The 26,992-nt window shown below is 41.1% G+C and overlaps 1 protein-coding gene across 2 annotated transcripts in view; it reads left to right on the top strand.

The window, feature by feature from the left end:
- PRMT3 (protein arginine methyltransferase 3) overlaps window positions 1–26,992 on the top strand; it is a 116,835-nt gene that overhangs the window by 79,994 nt on the left and 9,849 nt on the right. For both annotated transcript variants that reach the window (XM_074999020.1, XM_074999019.1), the window contains 2 exons: window positions 19,343–19,393; window positions 19,590–19,677. In XM_074999020.1, coding sequence (XP_074855121.1) covers window positions 19,343–19,393; window positions 19,590–19,677 — 139 coding nt within the window. The remainder of the gene's footprint in view (window positions 1–19,342; window positions 19,394–19,589; window positions 19,678–26,992) is intronic.

The following is a 26,992-nucleotide window of genomic DNA, read 5'->3' as shown; positions in this document are numbered from 1 at the left end:
CTATTAATGGATCTCAGTCATGCTGGAAGGACATAACAAGTGGGGTTCCGCAGGGATCTGTTTTGGGACCGGTTCTATTCAATATCTTCGTCAATGATTTAAATATTGGCATAAAGAGTACGCTTATTAAGTTTGCAGATGACACCAAGCTGGGTGGGGTTGCAACTGCTTTGGAGGATAGGGCGATAATACAAAATGATCTGGACAAACTGGAGAAATGGTCTGAGGTAAACAGGATGAAATTTAATCAACAAATGCAAAGTACTCCACTTGGGAAGGAATAATCAGCTTCATAGATATAGAATGGTAAACGACTGTCTAGGAAGGAGTACTGTGGAAAGGGATTTAGGAGTCATAGTGAACTACAAGCTAAATATGAGTCAACAGCTTGCTACTGTTCTTAAAAAAAGCAAACATGATTTTGGGATGCATCAACAGGAGTGTTGAGAGCAAGATACGAGAAGTCATTCTGCTCTATTCAGCGGTGAGTAGACTTCAGTTGGAGTATTGTGTCCAGTTATGGGCACCACATTTCAAGAAGGATGTGGAGAAATTGGAGAAGGTCCACAGAAGACCAACAAGAATCCTCAAAGTTCTAGAGAATATGAGCTATAAGGGACTGAAAGAACTGGGCTTCTTTAGTTCAGAAAAGAGAAGACTTAGAGGGGACATGATAGCAGTTTTCAAGTACCTTGAAAACTTACGAGGAGGAGGGAGAAAAATTGTCCTCCTTGGCCTCCAAGGACAGGACAAGGAGCAATGGACTTAAACTGCAGCAAGGGAGGTGTAATTTAGACATTAGGAAAACTTCCTAACTGTCAGGGTGGTTAAACACTGGAATAAATTACCTAGTCTATGTCTACACTAGCCCCAAACTTCGAAATGGCCATTCAAATGGCCATTTCAGAGTTTACTAATGAAGCGCTGAAATGCATATTCAGCACCTCTTTAGCATGCGGGCGGCCGCGGCGCTTCGAAATTGACGCGGCTCGCTGCCGCGCGGCTCGTCCAGACGGGGCTCCTTTTTGAAAGGACCCCGCCTACTTCGAAGTCCCCTTATTCCCATGAGCTGATGGGAATAAGGGGACTTCAAAGTAGGCGGGGTCCTTTCGAAAAGGAGCCCCGTCTGGACGAGCCGCGCGACGGCGAGCCGCGTCAATTTTGAAGCGCCGCGGCCGCCCGCATGCTAAAGAGGCGCTGAATATGCATTTCAGCGCTTCATTAGTAAACTTCGAAATGGCCATTTGCATGGCCATTTCGAAGTTTGGGGCTAGTGTAGACATGGCCCTAGTGAGGTTGTGGAATCTCCATTGCTGGAGATATTCAAGAGAAGGTTAGACAGATGCCTATTGAGGATGGTCTAGAAGATGGTGCTTGGTCCTGCCGAGAGGGTAGGGAACTGGACTCGGTGACCTCTTGATGTCCCTTCCAGTTCTAGTGTTCTATGATTCCATGAAAATAACCTACATTTCCTCTGATAAAAATGGTCACAGATTAGGTGAAAGGGTCTGTTTAGCCATATAAATACAGAATTGGAAAAAAAAATGACATCAGTGTTAAAGTTTGAGAAATGAACTGCACAAGTCAAGACATTATAAAATCTAAAGACTTCGTAATGCTTCCACATGTATGTCCCAGTACACTGCTGTGAGTATCAAAAAGGGTAAAAATACACATTGTTGGGTGTTTCTCCATGTTTTTGTGAATTAGAATGTTGTGGTTAACACTGTTCTTTTGTTCATTGAATATATCAATTGAATGTGAAATATGCAATTCTTGTTTCAATTCTGTTATATGCATAAGTATTTCATTATAAAATGTCAAGTATAGTCAACTTCAAAATTAAAGGTGTTTCATGATTTCTGGACTTTATAGTTTAATTAAAATGTATCTCCTGCTTTTAATCTTGGTAGCACATGCTGATGTAAGGTGCCACTGATTTATTTGGCCTTCTTTGAATAATTATGATGAATTCAGGAACTCCAAATAGTTTTTGTCATCCTGTATTGTGGGTTAGAGCAAAACAGGATATTGGTTAAACTACCACAGTTAGTTTGTGGTTCCTGAATATGAGAAAAGATGCACTGGATATCCATTGTACTTCCCTCTAATACTGGACCTTTACAAAATCTCATTCTCCTGTCATGTACTGTGCTAAGATAATGTAGATTAGATATTGATTTAAGTTTTGATGCTTTGTGCGCCCTTGTGGTTCTGGAATTTTCTGATTAACGCCCGTCCTAAAAACAAAGTAGAACTCTCTCATGTATTTTGCACTTAATCGTGTCAGACCATTGACATTTCCTGAGTAGAATTTCAACTCCTTTTATGATGGAGTGTGGAGGTTTGGTTAGAGGCTGACAGTCCATCTGTCATATCAAGCTGCCTAATCTTGCAGTAAATGAACAGTAAAAGTCTATTATTTGTATTGAGAATTTTTGAGGTGGTGCTTCTAAAAGGACAGTTCGTGCTTTGTGAAGAGCAGTACAATACATTCTCTGAATGCATCAGCTTCTAGTTTTTAAAGATCCTATTTATATTTTACACCATCAGACAAAAATCTAAAGGCTTTTTAGATAAAGGAAAATGATGTATTGCATCTGCTCTGAATTTGGCATTCTTTAACGTAAAAATGACACTGTATGCAGTGGTGCATTTGTCTGTCCCAGGATATTAGAGAGACAAGGTTGCAGAGGTAGTATCGTTTATTGGATGTTTGTTTATTGTTTGAGAGAAACAAGCTTTTGAGCTTAAACAAAATTCCTTGAAACTGAGAATCTAACATAGTGCCACAGTTAAATGATAGATGGAAGAGATTGTTCAGAGTAAATAATTAATACATTTCATAGGACCATTCAGCCTCTAGTCACAGTGATGAAAGAGAGGTTAATTGGTTGGGGTGGGGTGTTAATAGGCTACAGATAGTTATAATAAGCTATAAAGTCAGTAGCTCTACTTGGTCCATGGATTTTTTTTTAAATGTCTGGCAAAGTTGTTTCTATGACATGATACAGTTTAGACTAGTGAGTAGCTGTACCTCTCATGCCCTACACTGCTTTCCTGCAGTTGCCTCCACCAGGACCGCCCACAAATCGCCTACAGCATGTAGGTCACTCCCAGTTGTTTCTGGGTGCATTTGTAGCCTGCCAGTCACAGCTAGGCTAAGTCTATACTAGGGAAATAAGTCAATTTCAGATATGTAGTTCTGGCTACAGCATTAGCGTAGCTTGAATTGACACCTTGGAATTGACTTATTTTCCTAGTATAGACCTAGATTCTCTACTCTCCCGTCGACCTCCCTAGTGCCACACAGCAGCATGGAGTACAGGGGTTGAATGCTGACCCCAGAGAGATTGGTTTTGTGCATCTTTACCAGACATGCTAAATCGAACTGTGGAAGATCAAACCTGACTGGGTCGATCTTCCCGGGAGTATGGACATACTCCTAAGCTAAGCTCTTGCTAGCCTGACTTATATTGCAGAGCTACCCCAACAAACTCCACATCCCAGGAGACCCTTGCAATTTGCAAAATCATGGTTTGCAATTTTGTGTATTGTTGGATCTCTCCATTCTCCAAGTTACACCTCCTCCTGCCACCTCCCTGTCCTACTCCCCCATTTCATCCCCTCCCCAGCCTTTGCGGGGGGCTGAGAATGACAAGGCCTTGGAGGGCCTGTTGTGGGGTGGCAGCAGCTGTCAGGCTGCCCTCGTGTGCCTCAGGTGAGTGGACTGTTCTGCTTAAAGCTTACAAAATCCTTTCAGAAGTTAACACCACTCTTTGTTGCCACCACTCTATGGACAGCATGAGGGGCTTGCCAGGGTCTTTGCAGTATATCTCTAACTGTATTACTGCATGTATACACACTGCTATGACTTGGCATGGGTACCCCTTCCTCAGGTCATCCATGTCCACTCCACCAGAGCCCAAGCATCCTCAACAGCTTTCCTGGAAGTTGTGCTCACCCAGGACATCTACAGAGCCATGACGTTGGACTCAGTCCACACATTTGTCTCCCTGTGCTGTCACTCGTGAGGCTAGAGATGAGGCTGGTTATGGGAGAGCTGTGATTCAGTCAACATGCCTGTGAACCCCATCCCATCTCTGTCCGTACTGCTTGGAGTTATCTGTTGTGGAATGGACAAGAGAAAGTACTCATAGAAGGAAAGACAGTTACCTTTTTGTAGCTGGTGTTCTTCAAGATGTGCTGCTCACGCCCTTTCCACCCACCTGGCTTCCCCACTTTCGGAGTTCTGGCAGTAATGAACTGAGCGCGGGGGAGGGAGACAGAGTATGCAGTGCTCCGTATTCTAATGCCATTGATGCATCACTCCAGGGGGCACTAAGAGCACTCCTTTAAAGGCACTGCTAAGGGAAGAAGTACTGGTACTGGTGCATGAGGCGAACACATACGCCTAATATGGAATGGATATGAGCAACAAATTTTGAATAACCTGTAGTAAATGTATCAAAGTATTATTCATCAGTCTCTGACATACTAACAATATCCAGCCTATAAGAATCTGAAAATATTAAGCTCTATAGTTGCTTAAGTAAACCTTAAATATGTATTAAATCTAGTGTAAAGGCATGATTTAATTGCAAATCAACGTATTTTACTCCTGTCAGCTAGTGAGAACCTACCTTTCTTTAGAAAGTAACTGAAGTACAAATGCAGAATCTGGTTAAAACTTATTTAGTGTTCCACTTGGTGATTTAAATCAGTCCTTGTTGTCTTTAGTTTACTGTCAAAATATAATTAGTTTTGAACTTCCTCCCCTGCAAGTGTTTCGGAAGTCTGATTTCAGATGTATTCCAGAGGATTGGTCCATCTTTAGCTCTAGAAGTTACTATTTTGCTCCACCATCCCTTGCTCCCAGAAGCCCAAGGGCCTAATACTTCATTAATTTATGTCTGCAAATTTGGGTCACCACTGTTTATTTTATGAGAATCTTATAAAAGCAACTAAATGCCATATATATGTGGTGTTACATGTATTGAATGTAATGCAACAAACTGGACCACAAGAGAAATGCTGAAGTTGAGCAATGAACAATCCTAAAAGTCCTCAATGGCAGAACAGGCAGAGGATAGCAGGGGTAATGCAACAATGGCTGTGAAGGCAGATGAAGGCTGCAGTGGAAAGGAGGATTGCCATCATCATGGATCCTATGTCATTGGACCTGAGCCTTCCATGCATGAAGAACTGTGAGGTGGCTTCAGTGCAACAGTCCCCCAGCGTTTAAAGACGTCACACACAGGTGTCTTCCTCTGCATGCTACTCTCCTAAACTTAAGCCCTACAGAGACTGGCGAATGGTGACGGGAGCAGGATTATGAAATCTAGAAGCTTTTAGTCATGGACCAGCACATGGATGTGGATGCATGTATCAGTCATTCATTTTCAAGTACTGAAGTGGTAGAACAGTCTGGCTGCAGCATCCATGACTGAGCAGCTCTATATAGGATCCGCTCTGCTCTCCCAACAGGGGGAGGGGGCAAGAAAAGTGGACCTAAGCATAGTCCACTGCAGTCCCCCCAGCTGGATAATCACATCAGGTGGGTTCACCTCTGTGTGGTCAAACTTGAATAGTAAACTTTGGAACATGGAATTTTCAGGACTCTAATGGACAGCCCAGAAAGTGGGTGACGTGAAAGATGCATGTCAGTTATCTTCCACAAGCTGAAACGATTGTACATTGATATAGCTGCCCTGGCAGAAATGCGTAGATCAGAAGAAGGACAGCTAAGAGAAGAAGGTGGAGGGCCCACATTTTTCTGGAAAGGAACCCCAAAGAAAGACAATGAATTCATGGAGTAGGATTTGTCATGAAAAATGAACTGACATCCTATCTAAAGTCCCTGTTGGCATCAATGAGCGTCTCATAACTCTCCGCTTGAAGCTTGCCAAAAACCAACAGGTAACTGTCATCAATGCTTATACACCAGCTCTAGGTGCCAAAGATGACGTGCAGAAGTTCTACACCGAATTGGACACAGTTCTGAAAGACATCCCCAAAGAAGATTATTTTCTTGTAGGATTTCAATGCCAGGGTTGGAACAGACATGGACCTCTGGCAGACTATGGTTGAAAGAAGGATTTGGCCACAGCAACTCCAGTGAAGTGCTCTTAATTACGAAATGTGTGGAATATGAGGTCATCATCACGAACACCTTCTTCTGCCAGAAAAACAAATGTAAGACCTCATGATCCTCCATTTGAAGCCCTTGCACCTCATAGAGTATGTCATCGTCCATGCTTGGGATCAACATGATGTCCTTCTCATGCATGCAGTGACTAGTGCTAATGATGGCTGGACTGATTAGATCCACAGTGGTTGCTTAGGATTGTCTCAGAATGTAGAAATCAGAGGAAAGAGATGCAATGAAAGATCAACATACAAAGCTTGAAGGATCCCATCAGATGAAGTGACTTCCAGATAGTGTTCCAGAGGAAGCTGCCAACAGTACACCTTGAAGATGGGGGAGAACACTGGAGTCAGTTGAAAAATGTCATCATTGGTGCTTGTGGAGAAACAATTGGCTACCAGTTCAAGAAGCATCAGGACTAGTTTGAGTATAATGTAGACATTGAATGCCTGATTGGGGGCAAAAAGAAATGCCTTTAGGGCTTGGCAAACTGACATCAACTGTACAACAAAGAGGGAAGCACATGCCAAGGCATAAGTCCAACCTAAAACAAGGACTCTGGAAAAAACAATGGTGGACTGAGAGGGTGCGAGAACTCAAGCATTTCACAGACATCAATGATACAAGAGGTTTCTTCAATTCTACCTAAGCTATTTATAGACTTACAAACCATTGAATCAATCCCGAGAGCAAAGGATGGTACCTAACTCTTGAAAGACAATGAAGCCATTGATTCTAGGTGGAGGGAGCACTATAGTGAGCTATTGAACCACCGTTCCACCATGGTCTTAGACTCCCTTAACCAAATTCCTCAGCAACTCTAAGACAATCTTGCAACACTTCCTACCCTTAGTGAGGTCCAAGCTGACATCAAAGCGATGGAGTGCAACAAAGCAACCAGACTAGATGAAATCGCTGCTGAAGTCTTCATAGAAGGTGGGCCAGAGCTCTGCAAACAATTACACCTACTCAAGATCTGGGATAGGGAGTAGATGCCCATGAGATTTCAGAGAGACACTGATCATCAGTCCCTTTAAGAAGGGCAACACATTGAACTATGAAAGCTATCATGGCATCTCCCTCCTGGCAGCAGTAGAAAAAATCTTAGCTGGAATCCTTGCAAACGGACTCCTGCCACTCAGAAGAAATTCCCTCAGAATTCCAGTGTGGCTTCCAACCATTCCGAGGGACATCAGGTATGATCTTGGCTGCCTAGCAACTTCAAGAAAAATGTCATGAGCAAAACCAAGCCTTATACGTAGGTTTCATTGACCTGACCAAAGCATTTGACTCATTCAATCATAGCACCCTGTGGACCATTCTCTCAAACATCATCTGCCCCCAAAAATTCATTAGCATCTTGAGGCTGCCTCACAACAACATGACTGCTAGAGTATTGATCAACAATGGATCCCAAAGTGACCTCTTTGAGGTCAAAATGGGAGTCAAGCAAAGCTGCACCATTGCCCCATCACTGTTCTGTATCTTCATTGCTCTGACCCTTCGCCTCATTGATGGTGAGCTCCCAGGTGGTGTGAAAATGGCTTGTAGAATGAATGGGAAGCTTTTCAATCTCAGGAGACTGAAGGCTAAAAGCAAGACCTACATGACCTTGATCATGGAGCTCCAGTACACAGATGACAACATGGTTGCTGCTCTTTCTGTCGCAGCCCTCCAGACCATCTTGAGTGTCTTCACTGAAGCATATGAGAATCTCGGCCTCACACTGAACATCAAAAAGACCAAGGTGCCCCACCAATCCTCGCCAACGGGACAATCTCATGTATCTTCTGTTGAAGTCAGTGGAGATCTGCTGGAAAATGTGGAGCACTTCCCATACCTTGGAAGTAATCTTTCTGCTCAAATCCGATATTGTTGTGGGAATCCAGCATCATCTGAGCTGTGCAAGCCTGAGCATGAGACAAAAATTCTTCAAGAACCAGGACATCTATCCCAAGACAAAGCTCCTTGTATACTGTACAGTGGTTGTTCCACTGCTACTGTACACCTGTGAAACCTGGTGTCATTTGAAGGCACTTGAACAATATCATCAAGGCTGCCTCAGGAGAATCCTAAATATCTCTTGGGGAGGGTAGGCTTACGAACACTAGCATCCTAGAAGAGTCGAACATGACCAGCATTGGAGCCCTTATCATTCATCAACAACTTCGTTGGATGGATCACGTGGTTCAGATGTCTGATCAGCACCTCCCAAAACACATTGTTTTCTGAGTTGGAGGAAGGACAGAGGAGCATTGGGGGCCAGCAGAAGCAATATAAGGACATGCTGAAGGCACACATGAAGAAGTGTTATCATTGGTGTTGACACCTGGGAGAACCTTGCCCAAGACCTTCCCCAGTGGAGAACTGTAATCCATGATGAGGTGGGCATAATATGAGAGGTCCCGCCACAGTGCAGACGAAGAGAGGCAGAGAAGAAAAAACAGCATCAGAAACTGCCCCTCGTCCCTCCAACAGCTACCAATTGCTGCCTTTTCTGTGAGAAGAACTGCAGCTTTGGAATCACGCTGATCAGCCATCAAAGGACTCTCAAATAGGAGGGTCACGTGAAGATGTCTTACTCATTGAGTGACTGCTGAGAGAGAGGCCAGAAAAGTAACAGTATTAAATGTTACATTGTTACAACTGTGATTGACCTCATTTATTTGGGAGTTGTGGGAGGGGCACTTAAACTATTACATAGGGAGAGAAGATTTCAGTAAACTTTTTATTTCCATCTTATAACTTTTTAGTAAGATATTTCAGATAAGTGATGGAGGTGAATAGTTTTGATTTAGGGACTTTTTAACCTGCAATTAAATACCCATGTCAGCTGACTTGGTCTCTTTGTACATAGGATGAAGAGCTATAAAACTGCAGTGTAGATGTTGAGGTTGGGCTGAGCCCGAGGTTCGGAGACCCTCCTGTGCCAAAGCCTAGGGTTAGTAGAAATTAAATGAGCAGACCTCGAGTTTGTTATTTTAGGGCTTGAGAGTCTTCGCTCATTTATATACCCAGGTTAGGGATCGTTGAACCCAGCTTCAAGGCTGAGTTGTGCAGGCCTGAGTTGAAGTGCACGTATTCCATAGTTCCTAGTATCCTCCCCAAAAATATGGCCTCTTCAGTCTTTAGTTCATGATGCAATGTGTGTGTGTGGGGGTGGGGGAATTATTTTCCATACAGCAAAGAAAGTCAGCCATGGCATTGTGGAATACCTTTGACAGACTCCGGCTGCGTCTACATTTGCATTCCTCTTTCGAAAGAGGCATGCAAATGAGGGAAACTGAAAATGCAAATGAGGTGTGGGTTCACATATCTGGCACCTCATTTGCATATAATTTGTAAAGAAAAAAAGCCTTGTAGATGCTGCTCTTTCAAAAGTAAATCCCATCTTTGAAAGAGCCCTTCTTCCCATTAAAAAAAAGGGGGAAGAAGGATTCTTTCGAAGATGGGGGTTTACTTTCAAAAGAGATGCGTTTACAAGGCTTTTCTTCTTTTGAAAGAAGCTCTTTCAAAAGAATATGTAAATGAGTGCCAGATAGGTAAATCTGCACCTTATTTGCATTTTTTATTTCCCTCATTTGCGTGCCTCTTTTGAAAGAGGGATGCAAGTGTAGATGCAGTCTCCAAGGGCTCAGTGGGACTGCATCTACACTGCAAAGCAATAGGGCTGTAATGCTGGGTTCCAGCTTGATTCAGGCTTGGACTGCCTTTCCCTATAGAGTCGTGGATGCTCGGTCTGTGCTTTGGGTTTATTTATGTGGCATGTAAGCGTATGTAGATTGGAGCTTGAGTCTGAACCTCCAGACTTACATTGCAATTTAGACCTGTGCTTTGTCACTCTGTCTAATGTGCCTCTCCAGTGTTCCTGGATTGGCACTATTCCAACTGATCCTGTGACTTTGTGGTTTGGTTTGGTTTGGGTTGGGTTGGTTGGTTGGCTAATTTTTATCTGTGAAAAAGACCAGCATCTTTAAATTTGTCATTTTTTGTAATGTAATTTTTCAAAGTGTTCAAACAAGTGCAATTTTGCAGTTTCTGGGATATTTTTCATTTGATTAGAGAAGTTTGTGAAGGGTAAGTGAAATGAAATGTTTAAAATTGACTACAAACTTTATATTTAAGATTTGATGTATGTGAATATCCATCATCAGAGCTCTTGGAAAGAGTAATTTTTCAAGCCTCTGGGGTGCAGAGTTTTATCTCTTTCCATTGTTTTTCTGCCTTTCCCCCAATTAAATATCTTACAGGGTTAAGTGTGGCTCCTTTCTCGGCATCACTTTGATTTTTCAATTCTATTGTCAAAGCCTCTGAAGATTCTCTGAGAACACACAACTGTCTCAGCTGATCATAATGATTGAGTTCTAAACACTTCTGGTGCAAATTGACCTAATTGGAACCTCACAAAATTAATCTGCTGCTAAAATCTAATTAGCTTGAAATGAGCATCTTTACTGTTAAAGAATTAAGTTTGTCAGTGCAGATTTTAATGAGACATCTATCTGAAAACAGTCAATAGATTCTGTTGTTGGGGAAATATACCTTGAACTGTATTTAAAAGTTGAATGTTTTCAATTAATTGTATGAGAGTTTTGAGATTAAAATACAATGGTTTATTATCTTCAGATCAATTGATGAACTTCCTCTTTTGTTAGTGTGTTTCCCTCATGAGCCTATCAAGGTTGGTTGGTTCTTTCCTGACTGAATGGCAATATCCCGTGGGAGGGCAATGGCAGTTTCTGTTCATTACTCCCGAGAGAACTTGTCAAAAAGCAGGGTATGCATTTATATTGAAAGAGGGTGAACAAAGGTAAAATGAATGAGAATAATAGTACCGATGAACTAAAATCTCCATGGTTAGAATACAAATTCAGTTAATTTTGATTAATGTAATTTTATTTGAAAAGCGTTTGTATTTATAAGAAATTTAGAATTTTGAACAATTTTTTGGTTTCTACACTTAAGAACTCATTTGCTGGACACAATAAGAGCCAAACCACAGGTATTTGAATACCAGCGTATGACTCTGAACCCATAATCATGTAGTGTTGAGTATCTTCAGACTCAAGCTGTGTGTACCGATGTCAAACACATTCTGAATATGCTGTTTTTAGTATGGTAATGTATGTGTTGCTATAGTGTGCCATTAAAAGTGACGTGTCTTCATAATCAGCCGCCAAGATGAAAATACAACGGGGCATTTCAAGGTTCTGTGTTTTTTAGAGGAATAACAATGTTTAAATAGCCATTGTATTTCTGTGATACAAATGTAGTACGTAACTTTCCCCACTGTGTGGATTACAGGCATTCCATCTCCATGCTTGGATAAACTCCATCAAAAGCACATTATCCGCCTACTTCTGTGGCCAGCTGCCTAATTGTATCTGCTGTAGCCACACGCTGTTGGAACATGATACGAGTGATGAGCAAAAATGATAAATGACTCCCTGCAGGTGATAGTGATGATGATAATTTTTAATTTCCTAGTTCCTTAAGTGAATTGGTAAAGTTGTCTTTACGACTTCTCCTGGTGTCTCAAGTAGTCTTGTTTGCTTAGCACGGTTGAGATACTGTATGTTTACAAAGCCACTTTCTTCACAGAAAAGACTTTTTATTCAAAAAAAAAAAAAAGACAATCGGATCTTGGTTCAAGCATTTTTTTTGTTTCAGCTCACTCCCTAGTCATAATACAAGACTAAGTGTAAATGTAAGAACTGTGCATAGGATATTTAATTGTTGAAATATATGCTGCATGATAGCTTTTTTCTTTCTTAATATTTGTGGTGACTTTATATTTTACATGCATTACATGAGTGAACATTTCTTAGTTGCCCCCTTTGGCAATTCAGTAAAGTATCTAGTTTGTGACAAATATTTGTTTCAGATTATCATTTTTTTTCTGATTGCATTTGCAATCTCCAAATGTAGTAGTGTTTAGGATGTGAATATTTGGTTTATAAGTAGAGGTTATTTAGTGTAATTTACACAGTAAGCAAACTACCCTGGCTATGTTGTGTTAAAATGATCATATTCTGTATATAGATTGTTTTGTTTGTAGATTAGCGATCCCATTTGCTGTTTGAGGACGTGTTTCACTTATACTCCCCTATCGCTGATTGAAATGTTGCTGACTGTTATGGAATCCTGCCTTGGTGTCTAAGCAATAGAAGTCAGTTATGAATATTACTTTGCTTCTTAATTAACCTAATTGCTTTAGCTTTGAGGTGTCTTTAATCTTTTTTCTTAGCATTTGTTTCTCTTGGCAAGATATTTATGGAGAATAAGAAGCAGAATAATTTTGCTGGTGCCTTTCTTAAAATACAGAATCCATTCAGAGCTCATGACAGACTGCAGCCTCAGTTATTTATTACTATTCTAGAAGTCATTGTTTTCAGTTCCTAGAGCTTGTTTTTCAGAGGCTAGTACCTGAATGCCTCTTCCAGAGAAATGCTGGAGTTGATTAGTCCTCAAGGGAGCTATATAGATGGGCTGCCAAAGGTGAAGTAACGAGGTAGTGAAACTGCAACAAAAGAAATAAGTATTGTGCTTATGTTTACAGCTAACAGACAAAGAAGCATCCAGGACTGGGACTTGGCTTGGCCTCACATCTCCTCATAGCAATTTCTAGTGACAGCTTCCCTGCTGTACTGGTGTAAATCAATTTTAGAGGCTTTGGAAGTAAGCGCCGGTGGTTTGACTGGCTCTTCCCTGGATCTGTGACTTTCTGTGCACCTTATTTGAAAACAGGTGGGCTGGTTTATTAAATGGGGCATGGCCAGATATGTTCTGAATCATTCAGAAGCAGAAAGTCCCACTAGGGCCATGAACCAGCAAAACATTTATGCATGTGAGTAGTACCATTTAAGTACCTTAGTAGTCCTGTTGATTTTAAACACATGTCCAAGTACTTTGGGGGTTCAGGGTCTAAATGTACTAGAGAGGCATATCACTTCTTGTAGGGAATGATTGATTGTTTTAACTGGAAGAGCAGGCTGTCAATCTCAGTGTAAAGGAAAAGGATCTATTTAGGAAATGGGCAGTGCACAACTTAGCAGCAAAATTATTTAATTTCTCTATTTATTCTCCCCATATTAAAAAACTTCTGTTTAGTAATATAGGGGAAAAAAAGAACTCAGACTGAGTGATGTGACTTGGAAAGAATACAATACAGTTATATTTTTGGAATGGTCAGTCTTAAGAAATATATCTGAAAATTTGCCCCCTGATATTTGAAGTTCAAATACTGGTCCAAAGATGACTTTCATTGCCCAGCATTTATGTATTTCTTTTTTGTGTTGAGATATACAACTGTGACTGGCTTGTAGAATAGCTGAAGCGATGAACCTAGAGCAAAGTAACATCTGACATGATTCCCCGCTACCTAGCATGTTTAAGTTTTGACTGAGTCCTAAGTGTAACTCCAAGTCCTTGTCTATACTTACATTCATTGTCTATCTACTACAACTATGTAAACAGCGTAGCTGATGTCAACATTCCTACCACAGCGTCTTGCATTCAGTAAGGTTAGTGGGGCTGCTCTTCTGTCGAGGCTGGCTACTCTTCTCATTTGGGTGGAAGACCCAGCATTGATAGGAGGAGGATCAGAGATCAGTTAATTAAGTCTACGGTAGATGAGGCAAATCATTAGCTGGTGGATCAGTCGTTGCCATGACAATCCACCATGTATTGGAGACAAGGACTTCAAACACAATCATTGAGTGAAGGCAGAGAGTATGGAGTGTTTTCAGCACTAACAACAATTCAGTTACTTGACAATGTTAAGGATAAATTAGCTAGAAATATTTGACAAAAGTGGGGGGAACTGTTTGATTACTGTATCTTTTTGCAACCCTGTTCTGTAGTTAGTTCGGAGACAGGTGAACACCATTTAAAAAGTAAGAGCTAAGTGAAGAGTAAACAGTGATTTGCATATTACTCTATTTATCTTCTTTGAGACAAATTTTGTTTCTGTTGCCATAGCGTTGCCCTTACCTGGCAGCAGCTCTACTGAAGACTAACCAAGTGGAACCTGAATGGGGTGGTTGAGTATGAGCTGCTTATCTGGTGTCCAGCAGTTGCTGTTTCAGATACTGGACTGAACCTCCAAAGTGGCTGTGTTGGCTTCCGAAGATACTGTGTCCATCACGCTTATTTTCTCTCCCCATCTGTCCCATATTCAGCTACTTCATGCTTCGCATTGAGCAGCAAATTGGGGCTTTAGTAGTAGTCATATAAAATTTGTTCAGTGGCAAGTAGTGCTGGCAGATATTGACCTCATAGACTCAGCCTGCAATAAGAAACTTTTATGTCTGTCATTCACGTAGCTCTCCTTCAAAGTCACTGGGAATGGTGCACAATTTGGTGCTCTTACAGAAGAATGGAGCAGGTTTGATTTGAATAACTGTATATTGATAATTCTCAGAGGGGTAGCCGTATTGTTATGTAGTGTCACAAATTATAAGCAGTCCTGTGGCACCTCAGAGATAATATATTTATTAGTTTTTGTGGGTAAAACCCCCTTCATCAAATGGGGGGGGGGAAACATTTTGCCAATGACCTAATAAAGTTGTTAATCTTGAAGGTGCCAGAGGACTGCTTGTTATTTGCAAGTAGGCAGTTGAATTAGAAGATGCCTGTTTTACGTGGTCCAGTCTGATCTATAACCACACTTTATTGCAGATGAGAATCTTAACCTATGCCTCTCTCCTCTAGTTTTTTCCAAACATTGTCTGGCACATAATGTTAAATGACATTGCTCCCCTGGGTTACAGAATCTGCAGCTCCTACAAGTGGCTGATGAAATTTTGGGTGAAATTTACGTACATAAAATTATGGCAATGTTGGTTTGTTGCCTATAGCTGTTTAAGGATGTAAAATCTCAGTTTACCTACCATTTAACTGGTTAGCCAATTGAAGGGAGCGGTGGCTGTTGCGGGTGAGGCACACTGCAGCATGGGTGAAACAGCTGTAGTCCCCATCACAACATGGGTGGGGTTCTGCCAGCCCTGCCAGAGCAGCCCTGGTTCCCAGGCTCTAGCACCTACCAGTTAAATGGAACCAGTAAACCTCATCTGCTCTAGCAGATATCTTGTTGAAACATATTCTGGAAGCTCATAGGCATGTGCTTAACTTTATACGTTTTAAGAGGTTGTATTACTTATATGTGGGCAGAGAGCCTTTCTCCTATGTCTCCTGAGTCCCAGCAGCCAAGCAGGTTTTGCCAGTGGTTTCCAGAGTTAAATCCAAATTGCCTGGAGGCAAATTATTTCTAGCAGTGCGATCTTCTATGAAGGAAATTGCTTTCTTGGTTAATCCATCAGAACCTGAGTTTGAGGAACTTTAGGGAATTCTACAAGACCTTTCAGTTCACTTGAGCTGGGGATTTCAGAGGCACCTCAATCCTTTGTACAACTCAGTCTCAGGTTTTTGCTTAGGAAAAAGGACTGAAAGAATTAACTTCAACTTTTTTCCTGGTGTTTTTCCTATGTCAGTTTTGTTATGTTAAAACAACTTTATAGTCACTTTCAGATTGCAAATATAATTTGTTCACAGTATTTAAAGGGATGCTGAACAAGCTTAATAAAATAAAGCTTCTTATGTTGTGCTTTGTGAGGCTTCAGGAGAAATGAATAATATCTCAAGGATGGTGCCATATCCTTGTCCCTTTTTGCAGGCATGTCTACAGTACCTGCTCAGTAACATCAGTCTAGTAGCCAGGCCTGGCTTTAGAGCAAAGTAAGCAAAGTGGTTATCTTGTACCCTGTGTTGGGCCCTGCTGTCGGTGTACTGCTTTGGGATCAGCCCAGTGGCTGGGCCTGCTGTCAGCATGCCATTTGGGCCCTGCAAACTCTTTTGACTTGGCCTGCTAGCAGCCAGAAAGAATGTGCATGACTCAGGAGACCTTTGTCCATTCTCAAGAGATTGTGGCTTAACAATAGCAGCTTCACGTGGGGCAAGGATAATCCGAGGATTTCAGACCTTGACAAAATACTGTGGCTCTTCCAAGACACACATGGAGAGCAGACTGTCATTTAACTGGGATTCTCAATATGGAGTGATGGCCCTCGAGGAACTGAACAGTCACTGCTTTCAGAGGCTTCTGAAGTGAGTCATTGACAGCGTGTCTCCTTGGTGTGGTTCCCTTGCCAAGAAAAATGTTGGTCTAGGTTGGAGTTCAAAGCTCGCCAAGGATTTTCAGACTCATTAGTTGAAGATTAAATAAGATGGCTGGACGTAGATGGATCCATTTTAAGACATGCCATATTATTCATATCCATTTATTTTCTGACCTGTTCAAGTTTTTAGACTAAAGAAGGGCAATAAGATGTTGCACAGTGATGAAAGATTTCACATATATGTTTTCTTCACACAGCCCATTTTTCTGAGTCAGTACTGAACACGGCATTCACTTCCATAACAAGAGGCTGGTAGTCTAATTAGATATCTGTAACAAAAGCTAGTTTGTTGCACAAGGGAAGATTGTGATTGACTCAGTCAGCTTACTTTTATGTGTAGTCCTGCCTGAATATACCTGAAGAGACCAGGGTTCCCAGTAAGCTGTACACTTGTGCAACCACTCAGGAGAGTTCAGATGCTGCCCAGTTGATTAGCAGAGTGTCCTCAGCTAGGCTTTTTGTTTTTACTGGTGGTGCATATTTGCATGTGCCTCAGTGCATGTAAAAAATTCATTCCGCATGTGGATTTTAAAAATCCACACATGGATAGAAAAGATTAGAGGGAACTTTGGAAGAGCCATGAGGGAAATCCCTTTTTGATATGCCAGTGCATGGGAATTCCCCAGCTGCCAGCCTGATAGTCTTCTGTAGTAGAGCACAGACTCTTTATGGGTCTCAGCATCTTGTTTTTGAGGCTACCTTTTGGACCATATATCCATAATCTGCCTTGAGGCTGCATTTGTGAAGCAGTTGTAAATTACTTCCCCAGTAGAAGATGATGGGAAACAAGTTTGGGATGAAGGGGAGATGGAGGTGGGAGATGTATTGCATTGTCTATGTTTTGGCAGCTTCCCTTTTGTTGGGATGCTTATGAGAAGTGAGTGTATGCCTGCGTACACTCTGTTCCTGCTCGGGGATAGAGCAGTGCCCCAAGGCTTCCTCCCTGGAGATTCTGTCCTTGCCCTCTGGGACTTCCAGGCTACAGCTCACAGGTCACGTCTTCCAGTGCTTAATGGGGCATGAAAGGAGTGTGGGTCTCCCATTATGCCAGGGTCTAGACGAGGGACTCTGTAGATAGCAGTCATCTGCTGTGTCCCTTTAACTGTGTCACATGGCTTCTCTAATGCCTGGGCTACTTCCTGCTGGCCCCATGCCATCTTTGCCTTTTACCATAGGGTCTTGTCCTAGTGGAGTCCCAGGAATGAGCTTAGCACTCCTCCTTGCCCTTCCTTACTCCTGCCAGTACTGCCCAGTCTGGTGTTCTGTCACTGTCAGCCAGCTATGTACCAGATACAATTCTACAGCTCCAGAAAGGAATTCAAGGTCCTGGCCCTTTAGCATTTCTTATATTAGGTTACTGGGCCCTAATTGACAGTGTCCTCACACAGCCACAGCACCTTGGAGGACCCTCTCTACTGCCCTTTTTTGGGGAGGAGTGAGCAGGGTCACAGGGCCTTCCAGTAGAGTATCTCAGAGACTCTGGTATACCCCGCACAGGTATAAATCCAAGTGCTGAGCTGTGCAATGGGGAGTCATTTGACTCTCTGGAAGCTTGAGAGAAAAGAGGGAAGTTTCATGGTATCCTTCCCATTGGGATAGAGCAGCTGAGGAGCCACTGCATAGACACTAGCTGCTGAAGTAGTCCTTGTAGGGCACTTCAGAGATTTCTTTTCCTTACCTCTTTGTGTGATAGAGAACATGTGAAACCCCCCATTAGCTCTGGGCAACCCTCCATGCACAGGGAGTTTGTGTAGAACAGGGCTTTTTGTTAATCAGAGTGAAGGGGAAAGGGAAGGGAAAGCACCTCATGTACTCTCCCTCTTTTTGTGTATAAGTGCACCATGGGTGCATGCTCTATCAGCCAAAGAAAAGAGAGCTGGATTTACCCATTTACGTGCATGTACCTAAAGGAAATTGTGCTATCATGTTCAATAGCTATGATAGCAGCCGTGTGTCCATAATTTAAGTGAAAAGCTGTAATTAAAAGCTGTAACATGTTGGAAATGAAAATTTCCATCTTTTGATTTTCAAAGCTTAAGAGTGTCTGTATTTTTTCCCCTCCCCTGAAACTACAGACTTCTTGTGTAGATTGAAATGACCCATCACTTCAGTTGTGAAACAAAGTTTACGGCATGTTTGGAAGTAATAGAAATATAAATATAGGAAATAATTCAAGGTTTATCTCCATCTTTTCTGCATTATGGGCTTTCCAGCAAAGTTCAAATACTTTGAATTTCTTGAATAACCCCTGAAGAAAAATAGAAGTGATCCATGTTGTGGGATAAGTTGTCTCTGTGGTTTTGAAGAAGTACATTTTACTCATAGAAAATGTACACAGTAAGGGATATTATCAAAACAAAAAGCAGTCAAGTAGCACTTTAAAGACGAGCAAAATAGTTTATTAGGTGAGCTTTCGTGGGACAGACCCACTTCTTCAGACCATAGCCAGACCAGAACAGACTCTATTTAAGACGCAGAGAACCAAAAACAGTAAGCAAGGGCGACAAATCAGAAAAAGATAATCAAGGTGAGCAAATCAGAGAGTGGAGGGGTGGGGGGGGGGAGATCAAGAATTAGATTGAGCCAAGTATGCATCAAATTCGGCACATTAACACATGGTTTAAATAGTGATGGGAACTTTCTGAGTCACTATAGGGGCTTGTCTGCATACTTGGCTCAATCTAATTCTTGACCTTCCCCCCCACCCCTCCACTCTCTGATTTGCTCACCTTGATTATCTTTTTCTGATTTGTCCTCCTTGCTTACTGTTTTTGGTTCTCTGTGTCTTAAATATTGAGTCTGTTCTGGTCTGGCTATGGTCTGAAGAAGTGGGTCTGTCCCACAAAAGCTCACCTAATAAACTATTTTGCTCGTCTTTAAAGTGCTACTTGACTGCTTTTTGTTTTGATAGTGTATAGACTAGCACGGCTTCCTCTCTCTGTTACTATTCAGTAAGGGATATTGTTGTTACTGTAATTAATATGCCCTGTTCAAATTTGTGTTTTCCTTTTCATTATAGGCAGTTGTCGGCTACTTTGATATATTTTTTGAAAAGAACTGCCACAACAGTGTGAGTACTGGGGGTTGTATGTTCAAAATTAATTATGTCAAATGTATGTACTTTTTCAGTTTGTCGCCTCAAGGTGTTTGAGAGCAAGCCCGTTTTGCTGCTGCAAGCATTTGAAGTGTATTTTATGCAATAGATTAATGTAGCATGATATTAAAAATGTTGTACTTCATCAGATTTTTGAACTCTGTCTTTTCAGGTCATGTTCTCGACGGGTCCCCAGTGTCCCAAAACACACTGGAAACAAACAGTGTTTCTTCTAGAGAACCCTATTTCTGTAAGAACAGGTAGGCTTTTTTTTCCTTTTTTTTTCAATGTAGATGCTTTTGAAGCATCTGTGACAGTGCTATAAATTACACTTCACTGTTAAACTATATTTGAAAATGCTCTTAATGATTATACCAATTTATGAAAATGATTATTTGGTTGTTCCTTTTAAAATAAGCAGGGAAATGCATTTATTCATGTTTTTTATTCTGCTTCCATAACTGCAGTCTGCCTTTGTTTAAAAACAAATTGCCCATATTTCAACCAATATAGATTGTTTTTCTATTCTATAGCCAAGTAATATAAAACTAGTTTGTTGCAGTATTTTTGTTGCATAATTATCAATCTTGCCTGCTTTTTTAAAATGTGAGAGCTATACCCATTTGTTTAAATTCCGTATTTGTCAAATTAGGTATAGTTTTATTGAATGCCACTGCAAAAGTATGCTTAAATTAATATGTTTAGGTCAATGACTACATGTTTTGCTCTTGCTCTTAAGTTAATACGATGGAGTTGAAATAGTGAGTTTTACATTACCCAATTTCTTTGTGGCTCTAGTCTGGCATCTGTTGCTGTCTGTCACGATGGCAGAATTTTGTACCAGATTTCATCTGAGAGCATAGAAATTAAATAGTACTAATGAAAATATTGCTAAAATGTTGCTTCATATCTAAAAGCATTGTACATATATTAATAAGTCTTGGAAAAAAATCTGTGGCTAGGTAGGTTAATAGTACTCCCTGTTTTACAGAAGTGGGGAAGTGAGGCACGAGTAGTTTGCCTAAGGCACAAAGTGTTAATCCAGTGGCAGGTCTAGTATTAGGATTCAGGAACTCTTGGCTCCTCTTCGTATGCACAGTCCACTGGATCAAACTTGTCCCTCTTGATATTGGTGTTACCGAGCTTTAGTTTTACAGCCAAAACAGACAACAATAATTTTTAGTGAGCTATAAGTCTGTGAGTAAATTTGATGTCATCACCTTGTGAATTAAGAATGCTTACGCCCTCACACCCCATCATCATGAAGACATTATTTGTATGCTAGTAGTGCCTGGGGATCAACCAAGAATGGGGCCTCATTGTGCTAGACATTATGTAAAAGCAGAAGCAACAGATGTTTCCTGCTTCACGTCAGACAAATGTAGCTTGGGGGAGAAAACTAGATAAAACATTCCAAGAGGAGTGAATATGCTATGGCTGCAGACATTTTGTTCCATGACTTTGGGAATGAGATTTAAGGCTATATCTACACTAACTGGGAAGATCAATCCATTTGGAGTTGATCTTCTGAGGCTCAATTTTGCATATTTGGTAGGGGTGCATGAAATTGACCTCTCAGCAGTTGCAGTCAACCCCTTTACTCCTTGTGAGATGTGAAGGTAAGGGAGGTCGATGGGAGGGTTTCTCCCGTCAACCGTCTTCAGTAGGGACAGCCAAGTAAGTTGAGCACAGATGCATTGATTCTAACTATGCAGTTGCCATCCTAGAATTATGTATCTGCAGTCGATTTACTTTGCCTAGTGTAGACAGTTAGTTAAGCTCTGGAAAAACAAACAAACAAAAACAAACAAGGAAAGGTACATGTCAGAAAGGAGAGCATGGAGAGAAAGCAGTGTAGGGCATGCAGTAAGTGTAAGGTGAGGCTGATGTGAAGAATTTTGGGGTGGGGTGGTGGGGGATGACAACGAAGGGTCGTAGCAAACTGCCAATAGTTCCAGGTGAGAATGCCAGCCCCAGGCTAAAGTGTAGAAGATGTCTTGATGTTAGCATGGGTTGCCTTTATCTGCTTATCCCTCCAGTTTCTTCCCCAAAGGCCATATAAGTCCTAGTGTCACTGAGCAAGGTATCCACAGCACAGATAGGAAGGCTTTCCTATCTAAGCACCATTGTCCCACCTGAATCCCTCAGTGCGGTAGTATCTGCTTCAGGTAAACACATGCTTTGCAGTAATTGTCAATCATACTTGCCACAGGAATAAAGACTATTAATACTATTGTTCAAGTGCAAGGATTCAATCTGCTACTTCATGTGTGTGCAGTGATTTGCAGGCAAAACTCACTATGCCATTGCCCATGTGTTCGCTGGTTACCCAAGAATATGTGATGCTGCAACAGTTGGGCTCTACATGTTCCTTGTCCTAATTTTCATCTGCATATTGTTACTAGTGCAACTATCTGGGTTCTTCTGAAAATCAGTTCTGGTCCTCTCAGCTAACCTACCACAACTTCGTTTTCACCTCTTTTCTTTCAGTCCTTTCCCTGTGCTGATGGTCAGCTCTTCCTCTTGCCATTTTCACTAATCCATTCCTCCCTAAAGCCCTTCAGTAGCTTTCACTCTCCCTGTTGGTCAGACTCCAGTTTCCCATGCTTGTTTCTACACAGCCACACCGCAGCCTATTTTTCCCCTTTATGTCTACATCTCCCAATGCTTACACTCCTCACAGACCAATATCTCTAATATCAGTTTGGTGCCCTTTTCCATACATTGTTTTCAGATGTAGTGATAGGTGAGCTCACTCTCAGGCAATGGCTACACTACAGCTGTCCTTTGAAATCAATCCGCTTTTCCCAAAGAGTGTGTGCACACAGCCCCCAGCTCTTTTGAAAGAATGGGCCAGGGATTGAAAAATCTGGTGTTATGAGAACTGCCCTATAGAACAAAGGGCCCCCAGGGTGTCTACACATTTTTTTTCCAGAACAGTCTTTCAGAAAAAAGGCACTCCTCCTCATCTGGGAGAGGAAGAGGGACACCGGAAAACATACTGCATTCTTCTGCTTTAATATCAAAAGAACACATTTTGTGTATAGCTGCACGGCAGGATTTTTCAAAAGAGCCCTAGCTTTTTCAAAAAAAAAAACCTCACTAGTGTAGACATACCCTTAGTGTTTAGATCATTTTTTTCCCATAGGGATGCTCTCAGTGCTAATGCACTGAAGAAAGAAGTATAAAAAGCATGCAAATGTGTTATATTTGGAGATTTTATCCTGTCCTGGTCATCTAGTGAGCTAACAAATGCCTAAAATGTCTGAATTCCTTGAACAATTGTATTCCTTCTTTCAAACATTTCAGTGCTCAGCAAAAACATTGGTAATGGCAGAATTATAATTGTGCCTAATAAGCTTTGGAAATACTTGGTGAATAGGTGTTAACCAGTCTAAACCTCACATTGATCTGGCATAATGGAGACCAAATACGAGCATTAAATAATACTTTTTTCCTTTTCCCAGCTTTTTTGATGTTAGCATTGAATAGATTGAAGAATCTCCCAGTTGCTGTATGCTTTTCCAAGGCAACTGCCTGGACCCTGTCAGGCATAGTTTTATCAGTTCCATGTGAGAGTCGGCATCTCCCTGCTTCCAAATAAGATCCGTCAGAGGATTTCAGTGAGATGCTTAAATCTAGGAAGATGCTTAGATACTTTAATATTAGTGTTGAAATCTGTTCTTTCATTTTGGTTCCATGAGTAGCTGAAAATTCTGCAGAAAGTGGAAATATAGGCATGCTGATCTAAAAGGTAAATTATGTACCTTTGGTGACATTTGCTTTCCGTATTATATTTGGTAAGGGATCATAAGAATGTGTTGTGATAATGATAGACAAAAGAAATCTTGTTACTTTTTTTTAGCAATGGTCTCCAAACCTTACAGGGCCCGTCTCCCCTCTCACTCCTCCCCTGCCCACACTTGCCCTAGGAACCAGAGTGGGGATGTGCCTTGAGGGGAGGGCAGTTCATGTGGACAGAAGTAAATGGGTTGAGGCTGTGGCCACAAGGTGGGATAGGGGTGAGGCTGGGAGCAGAGTCCTGTGGAGGGTGGCCTAAGCTCCAGGTTCATCCTTCTTGAGGGCGTGCCTCAGTTTGTAGACGTCTGTTTTATGGTGCCTCTAAAAGCAGGTTTTATGACTTTTTATGATTCTTGACCACCTTTTTTACTGTAAGTAAAGCATTGTTAAAATTGGGGGGGTTTTTTTCATTTTTAATTGTCAAATATACAAAAGCACCTTTTTGTTTTGAGTTGCGTGAAGTCAGTGTAAGGCATTGGTGATTATATTAGACTTGACTGTTTTCAACGCTTACAGCTGTTTGAATCTATTGTGTATTACTTTAACAGGAAAAGGACTGCATTATGCCAAAGCAGGACTACTCAGCTCTGCAGCATAAGCTATTTCTGTTTTGTATCATGCCAGTTTGTATACTCAAATTATAAATCCATGTATTTTTCTTTTAGAGTGAACAAATGCATATGTATACTCTTTGGCATTAATGCTAATAATTCCCAAACCAAACCAGATTGCTTTGGGAAAGGCTGGAACGAATTACATTTGTGGGATAATGAGAGAGGAGGAAAGGATTCTGACCCATAATGAACCTGAGACCAAGTCAGTAGAAATTGGTTACAATGATAATCATGGAAAGAGTTGTCTCTTATCATCAATTTAAGCAAAAATTACGTTGTAATCCAAGAAGTACAATGTGCTCTTTTAACCTTGTGGAGGGAGGCTCTTGCTACTGTTCTAATCTGAAAGGTAACATCTGTATTTTTTCCTACTGGGCATAGTGCAATATTTGAAGGCAATGAACAGTGAAGTAAAAGAATGTTGTTAGCATGTTGGATTTGAATTTAATAATTAACAGTTCAGAGAAAGGAAAGAAACTGGAGGAAGAAGCCATCTAATTTTTTTTTTTTTTTTTTTGGGTCGAAGCAAACTGTTGGTGCCAGTCTGGCTTCCAATAGGCACCCTTTGAAAGCTTAAAAATCTGGGGTTTTTTTGTTTTTGTTTTTGTTTTTTTTAAAAAATACATTATATCTGTTAGGAAAAACTGCTTGTTTTCCAGATTTTCCATCTGCCTGCTTTCCACTCTGTTTAACAATTTTTTTCCAAATTTCTCCAAACAAAGCATTATAAAGAGAAGATTGTGGGTTCATGAGTTCATTTTAGGTCCGGGCATATGGTAAATAAATTTTGTGCTTCCAAAAATAACGTAAAGAATCTCTGTGTTGACTTTTTTCTTCCTTATAACACAGCATTAAGCTGAAACAGAAAATCTGCATGCAAACAAACTCCATTAGCAATAAAACAGCACATCGCTGTTATTTTATGTTCTTGATATTGCCTGGCGGTGGAAATAAAACCTTGATGTTACTGTTTTTCCACAATTCCAAAAAGGTTGAGCACAGCAAAATTGAAATAGGACTCAGACAAATATACCCTGTAAAATTCTTGATTATCTTTTTACTCTTTGGTTTCCACCATAATTAAATAGCCATTTGCAAGCTAGCTAACTTTAAACTGTTAATTTTCTATATATACTCAGGTTTATTAAATGTTAGGAAATTGGCTCTGGGAAAATTGATAGAATCTCATTTCAGAACTTAAGCTCTCCAATAACTGAATGTGGAATGTACAAGTATTTCAGTTTAAAACTGAAGCATCAAGATCTATTTCCTATTCTGCCTTTCTAGAATTGCAATTAAATTCTCTGTTGTAACCTTGTCACTATAGCTGTTGTTTACTGATAAGTTGTGGACATATCTCACCCTTTTACAATCTAGTTTACCTTGGTGTCTGAATTTTAATGTCAGAAGGACCAATGTCCATACCCAGCCTTTTTATGTTGGTTTTCATTTCCTTGAGATTAAAATAAGAAGCTTCCCACACTGAGGAAGAATGTCAATATCGTGCATATTATGTTATGACGTCTTTCAGTATCATTAAAAACTGCTTTGAAGATTTTCAGAAGCCTTTGTAACCTATTTCTTCATGCACTAAAACAGTTTTCTCCTTGCTATTGCTTTTTTTTTTTTTTTTTTTTTTTAAAGCTGCTGCTGCAGTGTAAAAACCCTGGATATTAGAGCCCTGAGTGTCGGCAGTGAAGAATTGACCTTGTCGTGGGCTTTGTGTACAACTGCGTATGCTTCACTGTGGCAGACTCCAACAGAGAGGGCATGTTGGCGTAGAGGGGTTGGGGCTACCGGGATGTACCAAGCAGCACTGAGTAGCATATGCACGTGGGCCAGGGCAAGTGGGGACAATGTATTCAAATTTAGGCAGCAGTCCAGAGCTGTATGGTTGCAGTGATTCCTGTAACTGCTCAGAAATGGCAGAGCATAGAGTTGTTATAGAACCAGCCTAGCCTCTTACCTCTTCCCTGGTCTTGTCAGTTTACAAAATCTCACTACACCACCATGCTTTCTGAACATAAAGCATCTCAATAGCTGATGTTTGCTTTCTATCCCCGCAATGCAACTGCAAAATCTTTCTGATGCAGAGGTGCAGCAGTCTGTGGTCTGACTTGAGGAAATCTGTAATAGCTGCATCTGTGAAGTCTTCAGGAAGTCACGAGCCTCAGGACATGAAAGTAGAAATGTACAGCACTAACAAATCCCTTGAAACACAGGGTCTCATGAGTTCAGCTTTATATCGTTACTAATGATTACTGATGCAAAGTTGCTCTTTGGCATTCGTAAGCTAGTAGTGACTGCATGAAGTTACCAAGCCAGGAAGAGATAAGGGGGTGAGTGTGTATAGATTGTAGACATTTGCAGCCAAGAAAAGAAAAATGGGAGGCTTAGCAGTATGGAAAAAATAAGTAGATATTCCTAAGTGTTAAGGCAAAGAATCTTCTGGAAGATTTTTTATTTTGGCATGAGGTACAGCGAGTTTTTTTGTTATCAGGTGAGATGGAGGGTTTAAGATAGGGTGTCTCGGTCCCTGGGTTGGGGGAAATCTTTGGGTCACAGTGCTACTTGGGTTTAGCCCAGCTGTCAAAATGATGGGGAATCTGGGTTGGCCAAATTTGAATGGTTGTTGCTACAAACCTATGAGCCAGGTCACAGCCCACTCAGATTTGGTCCAGTAGGGAAGTAGCCATGCCCAGCAGCACAGGAGTTGCAGGAGCTGCCACTGTGGAGTGTGTAGCCCGCAGGACTCAGTGCCCCATTCCTGGGAGACAGGATCCAACAGAAGCTACCTCAATCACCAGACTGTTTACTATGTGGCAATGTCCCACAAATATTTGCAAATGGATCTTGAGCCCCAAAAAGTTGAGAACCACTGGTTTAAAGAACAATTTTCAAGCCAACTTTTTTAAGCAATAGCGCTCTATTTAACTGGGTATATACCTCCATATGATGTAAGACCTTTAGTACAGAGCCCATTTCCAAGAGAAATAAATTCTCTTATAGACCTTGATAAAATCTAAATTATGCAACTATTCTTCTCTGTCCCTGATGATTTTCCTGTTGAAGCAGATTACATTCAATGCCTTTTCACAAGTCATGAGTCACTGTTAGTGAGTCATGAGGATTGGAGCAGGGGTGCAGTTTGCATTGAGAC

Source organism: Carettochelys insculpta, chromosome 6 (genome assembly GCF_033958435.1).
Source record: "Carettochelys insculpta isolate YL-2023 chromosome 6, ASM3395843v1, whole genome shotgun sequence".
Lineage (NCBI taxonomy): Eukaryota > Metazoa > Chordata > Testudines > Carettochelyidae > Carettochelys > Carettochelys insculpta.
Note: the sequence above shows the minus strand (reverse complement) of the source record. Positions and strands in the feature narration are given on the sequence as shown.